General features: G+C 35.4%; 1 protein-coding gene across 1 annotated transcript in view; it reads left to right on the forward strand.

The window, feature by feature from the left end:
• The window catches only part of LOC150084581 (tubulin epsilon and delta complex protein 1-like), a 203,771-nt gene that overhangs the window by 16,876 nt on the left and 166,456 nt on the right, over positions 1 to 20,439 (forward strand). Inside the window, exon 2 of the mRNA XM_090376295.1 lies at positions 17,039 to 17,138. Coding sequence (XP_090232421.1) covers positions 17,039 to 17,138 — 100 coding nt within the window. The remainder of the gene's footprint in view (positions 1 to 17,038; positions 17,139 to 20,439) is intronic.

Here is a 20,439-nt window from a genome sequence, read left to right on the forward strand (position 1 = left end):
GATTAAGAAGTACATGAGATTTAAGGCACTGCACCCAGATAATATGCATGGCCAATGCAAAAGTGAGTTTGGTGTGACATAAGTACAGGGAAACAAAAATGTGAGTACGAGTGTGTTATAGGACAAATGAGTGATTAGTATAAAGAACAGCTATACAGGCAAATGGAGTGGGCCAATAGATCATATCTTATTTTAACTTTCTAGTTATTGATTGGATTTCTGAGGGAACAATTTAGTGAATTGGTCATTCACCTGGTAGCAAGACTTTCTCTATTTATTGGATGGCAGTTTTCTATGCTAACATATTAGAGGCAGTGATAGTCCTTTTGATTTGATTATCAGCAGTGACTCTTTAGTGCATTAGGAATCTCCAGATAAAGGAAACAGTGTCAGTGATCAATCACAGTGTAGTGATGTGGGATTTACTTAAAGATGTAACTACTGTTAAGTGTAAAAGGATTTTTCTTTATGAAAATGATTACTATGATTACAGTTTTTAAGATTTATTCAAGACCAGCTGCAAATTCTAAATTCGAAGTATTCAGGAAAGTAACTGTAAAGTATATTAGGCTTTTATACCAACTGAGAGATACTGTGCAAAGCTTAGACATAAATGGATGTTGGATGAACTGATGGGTTTAGTAGCAGAAAAGAAAAATGCAGGGATGTATATACATTATGAGGAGATATAGAAGCCTACAGAAAGCACAGTATAGTCTGCAATCAACTCATGAAGAGAGTTAGGCAAACTAAAACTGATTAGAAGAAGCCTCTGGGAAAGAATGCAAATAAAAGTACCAAAGACTTCTTTACTTAACACTAGAAGGAAATGGATAAATAACATCGATAAACTATATATGAATGGTATAATTGTTGATAGTCCTGTTCAGGTTTTCTAGTAATCTGAATAATTATTTTGCATCTACATTCACATGTGCAGAATTATTTAGGGATGTGGATGCCAGAAGCATATCAAATTCTAAATGAAATTGTGTTAACTGAGAGAAAACTGGAAATTGTAGCCAAACATAAAAATGGCACCTGGGGTGGATGGCATCCATTTAATCTTAGAATGAGATGTAGCAAAGAAACATTTCTTGAGCCATAATTATATGAGATTCCTTGGATTCAGCAAAGTCTATGTGGATTGGAGATTTGTGAATGTTTTCCCAGTTCACAAAGTGTGAAGTGAGTAATTACAGACTACTCACTTCACAGATCACATTTTGTTCCTTAGAACAGAAGTCAAGCTTACTTACTGTTAGCTTGACTTGTGTTCCAGGGAAAATTAGCATTAGTAGAGGCATTTGATGCAAGAAAGCAAGCTTATGCAGCATCAGCCAAAAAAAAAAAAAAAAAACAAAAAAACTTCCACTTCACCCCTCTGTTCTTTCGAAATACCTGTCCAGCTGAGCCTCAAATTTATTTAGGCTATCAACTTCCACAACAAGGGATGGAAGTCTACTCCACCAACAACTACCCACTGGCTAAAGGCATTCCGGATATCTATCCTACATCTGTCTTTCCTCAATTTGAATTTATGCCCTCTCAGATGATTATTCTGAGCAAGAGGCAGAATCTCATCAGCATTGAGCATGCTCAAACCATTCAAAGCTTTATACACCTCTATCAGATCACCTCGCCGGTGCCTAGTCTCCAGACACTGTAATTTGCAAAACTTAAGCCTTTCTTCGTAAGAGCAACCCTTTCTTTCCATTCACTAATCTTGTTGCCCTTCTCTGTACTTGTTCCAGCAGCTCTACATCCTTCTTGAAATGAGGCCTCCAGACCTGTATACAGTACTCAAGGTGTGGCTTGACCATTGCCTTATACAAGGGAATAATCACCTCCTTATCTCTGCTAGAAAAATTCCTGTATATCATTGATAAGACACCATGAGCTACTCTTGCAGCCTGTCTGCACTGCTCATAGAACTTCATATTTGCCTGCACAATTACCCCCAGGTCCTTTTCATTCTCTACCACTGTCAGTGTAGTACCACAGAGTTGATACGTTGCTCTGGGGTTGCTGTTTCCCATATGTAGTACTTTGCATTTGTCAATGTTGAACTTCAGTTGCAACCTCTCAGCCCACCTGTCCAACTTTTCTAGATCCTGTTGCAGTAACTACTGTCATTAACAACCCTGCCAATCTTCATATCGTCTGCAAGCTTGGACATTAAGCCTGATATGCCTTCCGATAAATATGAGAAACAACGAGAACAAACACCCCGAACCCTTGGGGACTCCACTAATAAATAACATTAGTCCAAGAAGAGCAGTGTCCATTGATTATCACTTAGTCTTCTCCCATTCAACCATCCCTTTATTCATAGCAAAAACTTGCCCTTAATGCCATACTGCTCCAATTTGTAGCAGCAGTATATGCTACTGTAACAGAAATTTCCCCAACTCCTGTAATGTGCTACTGTAACAGAAATTTTCTTCTCAACTCCTAATGTGCTACTGTAACCGAAATTTCCTTCTCAACTCCTCTAATTTCTACAGAAATTAGAGGAATTGAGAAGTTGCAATTCAAGTTTAATTGACAAATGTGAAGTCCTGCTTAGGGGTATTCAAATCCCAGAATAACATCAAACCCAAGCTGCCGGTGAATGAAAAATACATGGTGATAATTGTGCAGTGAGACATGAAGTTCTCTGAGTGCTGATGAGCTGCTCACACAACTCAAGGTTTTTTCAAACATATACAGGAATTTTGCTGGCATAAATAAGGAAGTAATTATTCTTCAGTGTAAAGCAAGGGTCAGGCCACATCTTGAGTACTGCATAGAAATCTTGATGCCTCATTTTTATAATGGATGTGGAACTGTTGGAGAGCAGGAAGAGTAACAAGATTAGTGAGGGGAATAAAGAGTATTCTTACCAAGGAAAAATTTAGTTTTGCAAATTGTAGCATCTGGGAAATAGGTATCTGTAAGGAGATCTGATTAAAGTATTTAGCACCTTGAATGGATTAAGTAAGCAAAATTTTGATGGCATCCTTGCATATAAGAGTATAAATTTAGATTGAAATAGGATGGTTGCAGGATAGATGAGTTGAAGTTTGCTTTCTGTTATATAATGGTTGTTACAACAAATTTCCATGTGTTGTAGTGGGTAGTTTTAATAAATTTCAGGAGGAATTAAATTAAGTTTTATTTTTAGATGTATGCTGTATTAACTTGCTTCTTTGCATTGTTTTCTACCACTAATACTAATTAAATATAGTACTTGCAGTGTCACCATTCGAATAATTAAATGCAAGAAAAAAAAAGAGCACCCAGAAAGCCAAATAAAATGAAAACCAAATAATATTTATATTTATCATATTCAATTAACTTGCACTGAAAGATTAACTAAAGTTCTATCTTGTACCTGTTTGTAGCTGTAAGTACATCAGATACAGATTTAGTTAACATTATACTGAGGGTTAATTAAGTATATAGTAATTAATCCTCACTATAATTTTATATTCATTAAATGTGCTATATTGTTATTTTCATTAAAATTTAAAGAAATTTACTTTAAATTTTAATGAATAAAATAATATAGCATAGCATGAAACAATATGATGTTAAACTGATTAAACTAAGTTTCGCTGTCAGTAAGGATTAACTGATTAGATAATATTGCTGTTGGTTTCTGAAAAGTAAAGTACGGTAATGATAATTTTAAAAGTGTGTGACATTAATGATTCATTAATTTTTCCCATTTTTAAACATTAGCCTGAGAGGAATAGATCCTCTAACCCCATAAGGTTGTTTGTTAATAATCTGAAAAGGAAAGTAGTAATAATTTCAGATTTATTTCACTTTAACCATTCATTCACTTTTCCATTTTTTAAAAAAGGGCATAAGGTTATTCACTTTTGGTGTGTGGAGGATGACATACCTTATCCCCCTACAAGGATGTTAGTTAGTAAACTGAAATGGGGAGGCCTTGATTACTTTAGAATTGTTCCACATTTATGGTTCATTCACTTTTTTGATTTTTAAACAAAGGCATATTGCCAAAGATTGTTTTGACAACCATCTCAAATGTAAAGCTGTGATGATTTCAGATATGTTCCACAGTAGTAAAGGATATTAGGCAAGCTTGCCTCCTTTTGTAACAGGCACTACAGAAGCCTACAGCTACAGTGTGTATGTATATATATATATATAGTATTAGTAGAGGCATATGATGCAAGAAAGCAAGCTTATGCAGCATCAGGCAAAAAAAAAAAAAAAAAAAAAAAAACCCACTTCCACTTCACCCCTCCGTTCATTTGAAATACCTGTCCAGCTGAGCCTTAAATTTATTTAGGCTATCAACTTTCACAACAAGGGATGGAAGTCTGTTCCACCAACCAACTACCCGCTGGCTAAAGGCAAATTTCCGCACATATATCCTACATCTGTCTTTCCTCAATTTGAATTTATGCCCTCTCAGGTGATTATTCTGAGCAAGAGGAAGTATCCCATGAGCATTGAGCATGCTCAAACCATTCAAAGCTTTATACACCTCTCAGCTTGCTGGTGCCTAGTCTCCAGACACTGTAATTTGCAAAACTTAACTCTTTCTTCGTAAGAGTACCCCCTTACCCCCTTGTTCCATTCACTAATCTTGTTGCCCTTCTCTGTACTCGTTCCAGCAGCTCTACATCCTTCTTGAAATGAGCCCTCCAGACCTGTATACAGTACTCAAGGTGTGGCCTGACCATTGCCTTATACAAGGGAATAATCACCTCCTTATCCCTGCTAGAAAAATTCCTGTATACCATTGACAAGACCCATGAGCTACTCTTGCAGCCCGTCTGCACTGCTCAGAGAACTTCATATCTGCCTGCACAATTACCCCCAGTCCTTTTCATTCTCTACCACTGTCAATGTAGTACCACAGAGTTGATACGTTGCTCTGGGGTTGCTGTTTCCCTTATGTAGTACTTTACATTTGTCAATGTTAAACTTCATTTGCCACCTCCCAGACCATCTGCTCAACCTTTCCAGATCCTGTTGCAGCAACATCGTGTCAGTAGTGTCCTGGACAACCCTGCCAACCTTTGTATTGTCTGCAGACTTGGACATTAAGTTTGATATATCATTTATAAATACAGAAAACAATAATGGACCCAACACTGAACCCTGAGGGACTCCACTAATAACATTAGTCCACGATGAGCAGTATCCATTGATTACCACTCTGTCTTCTCCCCCTCAACCACCCCTTTATCCATAGAAGCAATTTGCCTCCAATGCCACACTGCTCCAATTTGTGCAGCAGTCTTCATGTGCAATAGTATCAAAAGCCTTTCTAAGATTCAAGTATGTAATATCAAAGTTATTCCCTGCATCCAGTTCTTTTGTGATTGCATCATTGTATCCAATCAAATTGGTCAGGCAAGACTTCCCCTTAACAAAACCATGCTGTGTCCGAGCTATACCTGAAGTCTTGTCTAGATGATCCTGCAGTACTTCTTTAAGCAGTGCCTCCATTAATTTTCCTGGAACAGAAGTTAAACTCACAGGTCTATAATTACTTGTTTCGGCCTTTGATCCTCCTTTGTGAATTGGGGTCACATTTGCACATCTCCAGTCTGTGGGTACCTCCCCTGAGTCCAAGGAAGCTCTCATAATTATAGCTAAGGGTTTGCTTACTTCCTTTGCTGCCTCCTTTAATATAACTGGCTAGATCCCATCCACCCCAGGTGCCTTTCTTGTGTTTATCTTCAACAATTTCTCCTCCAATTTACTCTGAGTTATTACAAGATTCTCTAGCTTACTGCCAGAGTTCAATACACCTCTGTTATTCCTCTCGCTGAATAACTCCTCATGTGTGAATGTCGATGCAAAATATTCATTTAGTTTGTTGGCTACCTGAGCAGGATCATCAACAGTTTACCCATCGATATCAATTGGACCAATCTGATTCATCCCCTTCCTTCTAGAATTTACATAAGTAAAGAGCTCTTTGCTGTTTTTCTTTGCATTCCTTGCCAAAGATTTTTTGTAACCTGCCTTTGCCTGCCTAACCTCCTTTGTAACTTGGTTACAGATCAACTTGCATCTATCATAGGCTTCTGTGTCACGTGTTAATTTGTATGATTCCCATGCATTTTTCTTCTCTGCCATATGTCTCATTAGTTCATCTGACATCCATTTAGGCCTAAACCTTGAACAATATTTCTTAGTTGGTATGTAAAGCCTAGTAGCTTCCAAGATCAGTTCTTTGAATGCTTCCCATTTTGAATTTGCTGTTGGTAACATCTTCAGTTGGTCCCACTGTATGGAATTTAAATACTGTCTCAGATCATCATAGTCGCCTTTATGAAAGCAATAACCCTTCCCTTTACCCCTGATGGTAGTTACCTCTTTGAGTAAATCTCACTTCAGCACACTGTGATCACTGCCACCTAGTGGTTTCTTTATCTGCAGATTTTTAATGCATGAAGAATCACTACTGATAATTAAATCAAGAGTATTACTCCCTCTAGTTGCTTCCCGAACATGCTGTAGAAAACAATCATCCAATAAATCCACAAAAGCCTTGCTAGTGTGTGAGTGACCAACCCACAAATTCCAGTCAATATCTGGGAAATTAAAATCCCCCATTATAAGACTCTCTGATGTCCTGGCCCACTGTATTTCCCTGTACAGTTTCTTATTATACTCATCAGAGTCATTAAGCCTATAGCACACTCCTACTCTCAATTTGGATCTCCCAATGCTTATGTCACACCAAACTGACTCGACACTGCACTGTCCAGCGATGGTGACTGGCTTCACGTCCTTGGATTTTATGTGTTTCTTGTCTAATAGCATAATCCCTCTTCCCTTCCTATCCTGTCCATCCTTTCTGTAGACGTACTCCCCAAATTTCAGTTCTGCATTCCTTATATCTGTGTGACACCACGTCTCTGATATCCCAACAATATCTGCCTTTGATGTTTTGAGCAATATCTCAAATTCATCAAATTTATTTACCAAACTCCTAGCATTGGTGTACATGCACCTGTTCCTACTCTTAGCTACCCGAACACCACCCATGTGTTTATTGTACCACAATGATTCCCAGCAGTCTCTGAAATACCCTGCATCTTGTTTTCCAGGCTGCTTCTCATTCCAATGGAAGCAGTGCAAGAATCACTTTCTCCCCTGTTAAAATAATTAGTCTTTGTATCTCCCCAAGCTAGCAGTTTTCCGACCCACCTAACACTGCCTCTATAGCATCAGCAAATATTCTCGCACCCTTTCTATTGAAATGTATCCCATCCATGTAGAAGCAGTCTCTCCTGTTAACAAGTACAGTCCAGGCTGAAAAAAATTCTACCCCTTGAGACTTGCACAATCTTTCTGAGCCGAATTGATCGGCAAGGCTCTCATCATATACTCCCTCCTATCGTGTCTGGGCAGAATTACAGACACTTTCAAATTCAACCCTAATTCACAGCTTTTTTTCAACAGTGACCTTTACTTGTTAAGTAATTCTGCCGGTCTCCTACTCTTGATATCATTAGTGACACCATGTACAACTATATATATATATTATATGAGGAAAAAGTTAGGCAAAAGTAATAAAAATAGATAAATATGGCTATGTAGCTATCATTAGAGGCAGCAAATGCACATCCTCCACATGATGCCTAATTATATCTGATAATTAAAATAAATATGATATTTAAAATAAAAACATCAGCCAGTAGTACGGCAATAATGCAGAGCGAAATGAAACGCAAAATAATATAAAATAAACAAACAAGGAAGAGAAGATAGAGATAAAAGGTAGTCGATAATCCCCTGTAAAATTTAGTCATTAAACCCAATTAATAAAAAATGTAAATTTAAAATAATGCCAATTATAAATAATTTAGCGGTACCCCCCCTCGAAGGTACCAGTTCCAAAAAACGTGAAATATCACCAAAAAAGGGTTAAAGAAACTACCAAAAAACTAAAATATCAAAATGATAGACTGACCATCATGCCCCATATTGACAGAGGACCACGAGGCCAATAATGGTCATGGAATGTTTTTATTTTAAATATCATATTTTAATTATCAGATATAATTAGGCATCATGTGGAGGATGTGCATTTGCTGCCTCTAATGATAGCTACATAGCCATATTTATCTATTTTTATTACTTTTGCCTAACTTTTTCCTCATATAATATAAATTAGTGGTAGTAGTGGGTTGATATGCTAAATAAGCAGCGCCTGTGCCGCCATCTATTCTTTTCCTTTCTATTATATAAGCTGGTTAAGCTTGCATTATGTCAGTGGTGTGGCTCTGATCTAGAGTGTTCTCTGTTCTATAGTTTATTTTTCGCTGCATAAGGACCACCGCCATGCAAACCCTCTGCATTCGTTGATCTATCGGAGAATGGAAGGGTGGTTTGGTTCTTCGATATTTCTGCCTTTGCGATGATTTGTATGACGATTGAAATGCAGCGATTCCATGACCATTATTGGTCTCGTGGTCCTCTGTCGATATGGGGCATGATGGTCAGTCTATCATTTTGATATTTTAGTTTTTTGGTAGTTTCTTTAACCCTTTTTTGGTGATATTTCACTTTTTTTGGAACTGGTACCTTCGAGGGGGGTACCGCTAAATTATTTATAATTGGCATTATTTTAAATTTACATTTTTTATTAATTGGGTTTAATGACTAAATTTTACAGGGGGTTATCGACTACCTTTTATCTCTATCTTCCCTTCCTTGTTTGTTTATTTTATATTATTTTGCGTTTCGTTTCGCCTCTGCATTATTGCCGTACTACTATGGCTGATGTTTTTATTTTAAATATCATATTTATTTTAATTATCAGATATATATATATATATATATATATTAGTCTGCAAGCAAGTTACAACTGCAGGAAAAGAACCAATAGATGGCAGTGAACATAGTGTAATGATGTGGGGTTTACTTAAAGATGTAACCACTATGAACAGTAAAGGGAAGGGCTTTGGCTTTTGTAAAGGCAACTGAAATGGTCTCAGTTTTAAATTCTGTGCAGTAGGACCAACTGATGAAAGGTAGATTACTAGATGTGCAAAGCAAAGAATGCAAAGAAAAGCAACAAAGACATCTTTACTTGTGTAAAAACAAGAACTAAAGGGATGAATCACATTGGTCTACTAGATATGAATGGTTTAACTATTGATTATCCTGCTCAGGTTGCTGAAAAACTGAATAGATATTTTGTATTTACATTCAGACATGAAGAATTTTGAGAAATTGTTGAAGCCTAACATAAAAAAAAGGCACCTGGGCATGACGGGATCTCTCCAATGATGTAAGGGGAAGCACACCTTTAGCCATAATTTTGAGAGCATCTTTGGAATCTGGGATAATGTGCAAATGTATCTCAAATTCACAAAGGATGATCAAGGGGTGATGTGTAATTACAGACCTGTTAGTTTGACTTAGTTCCAGGAAAAATAATGGAGTCATTGATTAAAGAATTTATGCAGTTAGACAGGAATGCAGTTATACTATAGTCAACTGCATGGTTCAGTGCTGTGCTCAGGGTTGTTTTCTATATTTATTAATTATAGCCAGGGGCATATCTACTGTATAACAAAAGTAGGTAAGCCCAGGGGGCCCTACTTCACCAAGGCCCATAAACAGATGCAAGTAGGGGTTGCCTGTACTATGCTAGGGCCTGTAGACAGATTCAATATGTAATGATAATATTTTTCTCACTGAGCTCCTCGACAATCAACAAAAGAACATGTAGAATAAGGAAGGAATTCTTATATCTTATCGGCAAAACATAAACCCAAGCGGCAGCAGTCTTTATTTTGCTTTCACAAATGCAACTTTGTATATTGATCGGACACCTGTTCGGTTACTGTATGTGTCATATCTTATGGTGTTCGGGATTCCCCAACTTGACAGGAGGACAGGGGTGATAGGCCCCACTGTATACAAACATTTAGCTAATACGGTGGTCAAAAGTTGTTAGTTGATTAATTTCAATTGAAGTTTGTTCAAGTCATTATCAAAACAGCAATTGACATACAAAAATGTATTTGTTTATTATTGCTATTTGCATTTAAATTAATAAACATTTTTGTTTAAAAGAAAAAGGGAAAGAGTTGAGACCAAAAAAGAACAATGGAGAAAGCAAAAGAACAAGTAGTCAATAAATTACCTAACTTAGATCACATCTTTACAAAACACTAATGAATTATATTCAGAAGAAGGTAAAGAAAAGACCAGTATTGAATCGGAAAATGCGGAAAAGAATGCTGCTGGTGTAAATATATCTGCAGATCATTTAAATCAAGCAGGGTCATCAAATGAAAACAATTCAACAATCATAGATATGCCTTTGTTGGAAATTAGTGTTGAATGCACTGCATTGTTTATTCCCTCAAGCGATCTTGGAGAATACATGGACATCAACATTTCCGATGAAACAAAAATAAACATGAGTTTGTCACCTCAGAGACCTAAAGGACCATTTCCAAGAGATCCTGAACAACAAAATAGAAGTTTTAGTGACAAGTACTACTATTCTGCTTCAAGATATGGTCCAGTTTCTCATTGTGGCTGCGCTACTCCGGACTACGAGATTGGAAAAATCTATTTTTTCGGATAAAAACTACGTGTTTTTCAACATCATATCGAGGCATGCGCTATACGTGAAATGTGGCAAAAAACGCAGTGATTGATAAAGATCTTGAGTAACAAGTAAGATACAGATCCTCATTTTGGAAAATGGTACTAGAACAGTTATTTTGGATAACGCTTATGTTGGCTAAAAATTCTTTAGCATTTCGCGGTCATCGGGAAGGATTTTCAGAAGATTACAATGGCAATTTTTTATCGCAAGTCCGTTTACTTTCTTGCTATGATGATGATGTAATGAAACAAATTATTAATAAGCCATCTGGTTCAATAACTTATTTAAGCCCCACTATCCAAAATGAGTTAATAGAATGTTTAGGTACAAAATTAACAAAAGAAAAGTGTTACATTCAAAATTAATTCAGCACCATTCTATTCACTAATTTTGGATACTACTCAAGATCTCACAAAAAAAGATTAAGTGTTATTGTATGACATGTTCACATAATTCGCGACAAAAATGAAAAATCCAAAGATTTTGAAATTTGTGAAACATTTTTAGGATTCTATGACGTGATTGATCATTTGGCAGAAATGATGATGGATAATATAATGAAAATATTACACAAACTAAATATTCCCATTGAAAAATGTTATGGTCAGGGATATGATGGGGCTAATGCCATGAGTGGGGTTTATAATGGTGTGTCGTCACACATTAAAAGGATCCAATCAAATGCCGAGTACATCCCTTGTGCTGCAAGTCACAATTTAAATTTAGTTATTAATGATAGCGTAAATTAATAACGTTTCATCATTCCTTGACATTCATTAAATTTTGTATATATTTTTTTGGAAATAGTACAAAAAGATGGGATCTGCTTTCTAAATTTACTGGACAATCTTAAGTTACATTAAAAAAACTCAACTCTACTTGCTGGTCTGGTAGATTACAGTCAATAACAGCTGTGAAAGTTTATTTTGCAGATATTATAAAAGCTTTGACAGAAATGTATCTTAAATCAACCAAAAAAAAAAAATGCGTAGAATAATGAAGCAAATGATGACATTTGATTTTATTTTCATTTGTATATTTTTGAACAACATGATGTGCGAAATTAATTATGCTTCAAAAACTCTACAGAAGCATGATATAGACCTCGTACTTCTGTATTTCTGTATTGGATCGAGTTACTAAAAATTTACAAAACGTTCGAAATTCATACGAACAAATTAAATATGAATCTGAGCAAATTGCCAAGGAGTTCGAGGTAGATTCTAAATTTGAAGACAAACGACAACGTAGAACTAAAAGACAGTACTATGAATTAGCTTCAGATTTTTTGTTTGATAATAGAGGGGAATAGGTATCCTGTGTGTTATCAGACACTCAGCCTGAAACACTGATGGATCCAATATCTCTCTATTACAGAAGATTTAGAAGTCCAGTTGGCCTGCCTCCCTAAAATCCACTCATGCACACCTGCTCGATGGTAAGCCCTGTTACGTAACTTAGGTGGCAACAAATGTGTAGAGTGGTTCTCTTCAAGACGCCTGGTCAGCGTGAAGAGGAAAAGACCAAACCCTCCAGCATATGACAGCACAACAAAGCAAATGGCCCTCAGTCTCCAGCAGCTTTAACTCTCCCTCTTACGGCAGCGAGAGGATCAGAGTGGAAGCAGAGGGTGCTAAGAATCTCTGGGTACGACCAGGCTGCCATGCACGGAAACTGAACTTGGCCTGTTATAATGTAAGATCACTTATCAGTGAAGACAGGATATTAGAGCTGGAAAAGGAATTAGAAAATGTGAATTGGAATATCATCGGTTTGGCTGAAACAAGAAGAAGAAATGAATCACTTATAAGTTTATCAAGTGGAAATCTGCTGTACACCAATGGAAAGGAGTGAAGGTGGAGTTGGGTTTCTGGTCCATAAAGATTTTAAAAACAACATTTTGGAATTCAAAGGTACATCACCAAGGGTGTCAAGACTAATACTCAAGATTTCTAAGAGGTACAAGTTAAAAGATTATAATGATTTATGCACCAACATCAAGCCATGATGATGAAGAAGTTGAAGAAATGTACACCAAAATTGAGAGTCTTCTAGATGAGCAGAAAACCCACTACACTATTATTATGGGGGACTTCAATGCTAAGGTTGGAAAAAGACAAAACAGTGCAGAAAGAGGAACTATAGGAAATTTTGGAATTGGTGAAAGAAATAAAAGAGGTGAAAGACTTGCGGAATTTGCAGAATCTCAAGGAATGTCAGTAATGAACACTTTTTTCAAGAAAAGGGTGAACAGAAAGTGGACATGGAAGAGTCCAAATGGATTAACAACTAATGAAATTGACTTCATCCTCACTAACAGAAGATATATTGTGAATGATGTTACCTTCCTGAATAAGGTAAATGTTGGAAGTGATCACAGAATGGTAAGATGTACACTTGATATAGATGTAGGAAAGGAACTTAAGATGTAGGATAGATGTAGGAACTTAAGAACAAGTTTGAGCTTCTGCAGACTGCTCAGGACCAAGATATCGACAAGGAATACAACAACTTTCAGAAAGTGATAAAGCCCAAGAAACGTATAGGGAAAAAGAAATCCAAAGAAGAAAAAATTAGTCAAACACTTGTCATGATGAACCGAAGACGACAAATGAAGAGCAAGAAAAACCCTGAAAGGGAGAAAATTGAGTATACTGAGTTATGCAAAGCCATTAGAAAGAGACTCAGAGAGAACATAAGAAGATTTAACACAAGAAAAGTAGAACAAGCATTAAGGGGAAACAAGGGATTTAAATCAGCAGCCATGAGCAGTAATACAGAAAGACAAATGATACTGAAACTGAAGAATAGCAATGGTGTACTTATAAACAGCAGAGAAGGCATAATTCAAATACAGAAGACTACTATAGAGAATTCCTCGCTCCTTGTATAAGGAGCGAGGGAATGATGCCAGCAGTGGGGAAGATGGATTGCAAAGTAGCAACACATACAACATACCCGATATTCTTCCTGATGAGGTAGAACATGCATTGAAGAAAATGAAGAATCAGAAAGCTCCGTGGGAAGATGAAGTTACTGTAGAGTTGTTAAAATTGGGAGGAAGAGACATAACACAAAAACTGGCAGGGCTCTTCACAAAGTGCATTAGAAAAGGTGTGAAGCCTAAGCAGTGGAATAATGCAATCATAGTTTTGCTGCATAAGAAAGGAGATAAATCAGAAATTGGAAATTATAGACCAATTAGACTTATAGATGTGGGACTTGTTATCCCACATCTACAAGTTGTTCACAAGGGTTATTACTAACAGATTAGAAAGAATACTTGATGAGAATGAACCGAAAGAGCAAGCTGACTTTAGGACAGGATTCTCAACTATGGCTCACCTTCACGTAATATCACAGCTAATGGAGAAAGCAAATGAATATAAAACACCATTATGCCTGGCATTTGGGGTTATGAAAAGGCATTTGACTCCATACAGCATAAGGCAATGTTTCGGGCACTGGAAAGACAAGGCATAGCTATCCCATATATTATGATTTTGAAGAACATATATGAGAGTGCTACTTCCTTTATCAGACTAGATAAAGACAGTGGGAAATTTGAAATCGAGAAAGGAGTTCGACAAGGAGACACAATATCTCCAAAGCTGTTTACTGCTGCCCTTGAGGAAGCTTTCAGAAGATTAGACTTGTCGCAGAAAGGAGTCAATGTGAATGGAGAGTACCTAAACCATTTACGATTTGCAGATGACATTGTGGTAATAAACCACAATCCCAAAGAATTAGAGGAAAATCTTAATCAGTTATGCAGAGTTAGTAAGGATTTTGGACTAAACATGAATATGGCTAAAACAAAAGTAATGATGAACAAGTATGCCACAGAAAAGGAAATAATGATTGAAGTAGCAGTAATTGAAAAGGTGGAGTCATATGCTTATCTGGGACAAGTTATTAGCTGTAATAATGATAAATGGCCGGAAGTCAAGAGAAGAATAAATTTTGGATGGATAGCATTCAGGAAATATAGTCACATACTGAAGAGCAATATCCCAGTTTGTCTGAAACATAAAATAATGAACCAATGTATACTTCCCACCATGACTTATGGAAGTGAAACTTGGGCACTCACCAAAAGAATGGAAGAGAAGCTGAGAACTACACAGCGAAGAATGGAACGAATTATATTGGGAATCAGACTGTTAGATAAGAAGAGAAACACATGGATTAGGCAGCCAACTCAAGTAAAGGACATTCTTATCAAAACTAAAGAACTAAAATGGTCTTGGACAGGACACACAACTCGAAGACATGATGACAGATGGACTAAGAAAATAACAGAATGGTACCCAAGAGGAGCTAGAAGAAAACCTGGAAGACAAAGGCGGAGATGGATAGATGAAATTCATGAGTTATTGGGTAGTAAATGGATGGCCAGTGCTCAAAACAGAAGGAACTGGAAAGGCCTTCATCCTGCAGTGGATTGAAAATGGCTGCTGAAGATGAATAGAGATTAGTTTGGTTTTTTTAAATCAGTGCTTTTTACTGTTTTAGAAAATTATAATACAAATTAAAACTCGTTTTGAAAGAATGAAGTTAATCACACTTATTAAACAAAATTTATCAGCAGACATGTCTATCAGACAATTTTTTTATTTGACTTTTCAGAATTTTTGCTTTGTTTATGTTATTTATTACCCTGCCAGCTGCCTCTGCCAAAAGAAGATCATTCAGTAAATTGCGAATAATAAAAGATTATAAAAGAAATGCCATTGATCGAAGTAGACTGTGCTATCTTGCAATGTTGGCTATTGAGTATAAATATGCCAGTAAAATGGATTTTATTAATGATTTCGCAAATGGAAAAGCGCTAAAAGTAACATTAACTTTTTTCTTAAATTTATTAGCTATAGTATAATTTTTTGTTTGTCAAATTGTATTTAATAAGAAGTAGTATAATATTGTAATATTAATTTTCATGTTTTTGATGTTTGTAAAATTATAAAGAAATTGTAAATAAAATATTTATGTTATTAAAATGATTCACATTTTTTTTATATTATACCTAATAAAAATAAGGGGCTGAAATGATTTTCTTGCTTAAGAGCCCAAAAAACGTAGCTATGCCACTGATGATGGCATATCGGGATTCGTGTCTAAGGTTGGTGATGATGCATAGGTTGGTTAATGACAGTAAACAGGTTTGCTACAACAACAACAAGATCTAAAAATATTAGGCAGATATGCTGAAGAGTGGCAATTGAAGTTTTATAATATATTATATTATATTATATAATATCGGTATAGATACACCATAGTTAACCTATAAATTTAACTACATACGTAGTGTAAAGGCATCATTTAATTTTATCTCATGTTGTGGCTGCCTCCACTACGAGATATTAGGTATTGCACTACTTTGAATAAATAACGCTCGTCTAGTAGAGGAGACTACTGTTATTTATTCTCAGTGGGCATCACCACCTAGACGGCACCATTTCGAAGCTAGTTGGCTTTATCTTCGGTGGGCAGACAGGTACCCTGATAATGCAGGGTACCTGCCAGCCCAAATATGATATGGGTTTATGGTATAATATATGTGATGGCATGTTTGCAATATCAGGGTATCTGCCCGCCACATTGTTCACCTGAGTAGTAGAAGCAGTCTGCACATTATCAAATAGGTGGCATGGTGTTAGACAGGAAATCTTTTTTTTTTTTTTTTTCATATTGTAGCTGAGTTAGTCCATTTTGGATAAGAGTTGCATGTAGTGTGATGGTTATAATCGAATGATTAGTAATCGAGACAATTTCAGTGATAAAAATAATCAAATATCATTTGAATGAAATAACAGAATGACATAATTAGATGAAATGATGCTACTAGATGATATCACTCAGATATTATAATTGTATGAATTGAATTATATTCAAATAATATAACCTAATGATTTTTCATAATCGAATCAATCATTTAAATGATATATTTGAAACAATCAAATGATTTGTTATAATTAAAATAATCGATTAACACCTCTTGATTATGCACATTACTAGTTGGATGGTGTTTTCTATATGAAACTAGGCACAATATGGCCTTAGCATCCCTTGTGCCATTAAATAACATATCAACCAACTAACTATATGCAAGAAACTGGTCCAATACAGTATAATTTTTATCTCATCTCTTTTACTGTTTAGTATACCACAATGTTTACAGAACTTCACTACAGTTTGCACTGCAGTTACTTAATTTTTTTTACTGCTGACAGCAACAAACTAACATGAAGACTGTAAATCAAAAATAAAATAATATTCTATTGTATTTTGAAAATTATTTATTTTTGGTCTCTTAAAATTACTGTGATATTTTTTGCATTTTTGAGAATGTAACCACTGTAAATATAGAACTTTTATTTTGTGTTTGTGTTTAATAATAAAACAGTACTTCTATGTCATGTTTAGGTAACCACATTATGGAGATTGCTAGGAGAGCTTGTGTTTTGCATTAAAAAAAGAAAATTTGATGAAGGCATAAAATCTGAGGTACAGAAATTATTAGATGGTGAGTTCATTTTTACATTTAATACTAAAGTAATTTTTTAATATAAAAGTGTATTCTGTATTAGGTATAATTAAAAGTAGAAACTTGCTGAGATAGCTTCAGGAATAACCTCATTTGTCACCCAAAATTGAATTATTCAGCTGTAGTATAGATTCCTGCAAGGACTTTTTCAAACTATTGAGCAAACATAACAATTGCCCGTAACAACAGTTTTGGCATAATAACAGGCTAAACAAAAAAATTTATTCCTTAACAATGGATAATAAAAGAAACAAGTTTCATAATAGAATATGTTTTAGAAATCAGCGTGATGCTTGAACCTATTAAACCACCCGTTGCTTGCCACAATTGTAAAGTGGATAAAGAAAAATTAAGTGGCCGAAAGAAAAAATAAAAAAATATTCTGAATACCATGTCCCAGTGGTGTTAAATTGATCTCGAGGAAAAAAAGTGTCATTTGCTATCGTAGCAAGTCTATTTAACTTATCTTCTTACATTATCATCTTCCAGATCTGTTTTACTAAAGTAAGTGTAGAGGTCACTATGATAGTACAAATATTCCTTCTGGAGTATTTTGGATTATTAGCCTTCGATTCACCACTCTCCTCTATGCTATACTGTTATATGTTACATCTTTAGCCCCAGTCAGAAGTAATCCCTCTTTCCATTGAACAGTTTTTTGTTATTTTAGAATTTCAATCTGCAGCTGTTACATCTTGTGACTGCTGCAGAGTGAAGTTCTTGTGAGACAAATGGTTGCGTGGGGTAGATTCCTCAAAATTTGTGCACTTCTGAATATTTTTTATTTTTTTCTTTCACGTGTTTTTACACGCACGCACGCACGCACGCACACACACACACACACACACACACACACACACACACACACACACACACACACACACACACACAGCCACTCCCCGACTTATGTAAGGGTTGCGTTCTGTGGAACTCTACATAAGTCGATTTCCCTAAATGCTTATGCAGCACTTGCAAATTTGATTGAAGCAATAAATGTTCGACGAACATGTAATTAGAATTATTTATTCAATTTTTTTTATGTCATGTGCAGGAAAAATTACAAAGTGTACAAAATTACAAAAAATATAAAATTACAAAAAAGAGAGGAGACAAGGCAGCAAGTTTTTCTCTGCAGCTGCAGAATCGGCACTGGTGACTTCATCGCATACTTTAATGTTTTGGAAACCAGTGCGGTGCTTGAACCTATTAAACCACCCGTTGCTTGCCACGAACTTGGCTTGGGGTTCGCAGTAGTAATCCTTAATATCTTCATAAATACTTGTTGCATTTGCTTGAATTGTCATTAGACTCAGGGGTACTCACTTCTGAATCTAATTTTCCATCCACATTATTCATAGCTGTTCCATCTTCGATATAGCACCTGAACGCTGTTTTGTGATCACTGTTGATCTTAAATGCGTTGATCCTGTAACATGTTCTTTTATACATGCACTGTTCTTTGAAATAGCATTCCCTGTTGAAGCAGCGAGACCTAATTCCGCGCAATAGATGACAAACTTTGTCTTACTTCTTAATTAATCATCTTCATTTCTAAATCAATTTTGTTTTGTTTCCTAGCACTGCCAGCACTTGCACTTTTGGTTGGTCCTTTCCATTCACCATTGTAATAAGTAAATAGGAATGAAGAGAAGATTCTGAAAATTTGTTTTTTCTATGATTGAAGATTTCAATGAAGGGGAACTCATTTCACCATAATACCATAACGTAAAAACCCACAGTATTCCAGTTATTGGTATTATCGCAAATGCAGTAAGATCGAGTTTACTACCCGTTTATAATAGATTTCACTAATAGAAAAGCCCAATAAACTGGAAAGTGCAAATTGTTTTTATTGTTTTATGGTAGCGACCTCCAGAAATTTGTTTTAGAAAAATATCACAAAACCTTCAAAATTGATTGTTATAACGGAATATATGATAACAATGAAAGTGTAGTGCAATTTCCATTTAAAAATGACATTTTATAGAGATAAATAGCTTAGTTATATAGCGAAAATTTCAACTCCCGAGGTCTTGGAATGAATTCCAAAAAAAAAACAAAAAAACAATGTGTTATTGGGTTCACATTACGATATTTTCACAATACCTCCATTTATTCCTATGGGATGCAAAATACGTTTCCATGAATTTTTTAAATTTGCACCGGCCAGAAAAAACTTATGTGAAGTCCAATTTCCGTAAGTGGAGTATTACATAAGTCAGGGTGTGGCTGTATATATATTTTTTTATTTTTTTGTTTCTTTTTTGCAAGTGCTAATTTTATAGACCCTCTATAAATGAAATTAAATATTTTATTATTATTTTTTGAAACTTCCAAACATATTACATCTTTGTGATTTTCATAAAAAAATTTTTTGAATATTTTTTATTTATTTTTTTGCATGTGTTAAAAAAATATATATATATATATATATATATATATATATATATATGTCATTAGACATATATATATATGTCTAATGACAATTAGATTTAAATATTAAATAGTTAAAATGGGTGGTTTACGTATTGGCTCCTACGTTAATGCTATTGTCCTGTGACAATTAGACATTATATGTGCATGGGTTATAAACGTGCTTAACTTATTTATACATTATTACTCATTAAATTATGGTACTACTAAATATAAAAATAGCAAAATGCTTAAAGTGCGGTACTTACCTTGAATATATAATCTGCAATAGTTTTATGAAAAGACTGATGGCTAAATATAAGATGGAATGGTTAAGTTAATGCATTATGGTGGGATGAGATTTAATTTAATGGAATTTTAAAATAAGAGCAAGGAAGCAGAAGTGCACTACTCCGTCCCTGGTTGTCATAAAGTAGAAAATAGTTAATCTCCAACATAAAAGAATTGATATTGCCAATAGTCGTGACGACAGACTTTTGTTAAGTTATAACGTCTTCAGTTGGCGGTGTTAAATGAGAAGTAACGCGTGCTATATTTTAAGGAATTTTCTATACTCTCGTGATGCTTTTTGGGACACGTGGGAATCTCAGATGTGAGAGATTCCAAGCCGAGGAAAAGTGAAAGGGAAGTTTTGCGTTTAGGATGTTGAGATTAGTATTGTGTCGAAATAATTCGATAATGAGGGCTTCATATTGAAGAATTTTGTGGCTGGTTTTAAGTCTGGTTTTAATAAAGAAATCAATTTATACACACTGCAACAGATAGGAATCCGCAACAACATCCTTCCTCACATGTTTGGCATCACCAAACTACACAAACCTGGCCACCCATTAAGACCAATTATCTC

The sequence above is a fragment of the Mastigoproctus giganteus genome, chromosome 6 (genome assembly GCF_048544385.1).
Source record: "Mastigoproctus giganteus isolate SK-2022 chromosome 6, ASM4854438v1, whole genome shotgun sequence".
Taxonomy (NCBI): domain Eukaryota; kingdom Metazoa; phylum Arthropoda; class Arachnida; order Uropygi; family Thelyphonidae; genus Mastigoproctus; species Mastigoproctus giganteus.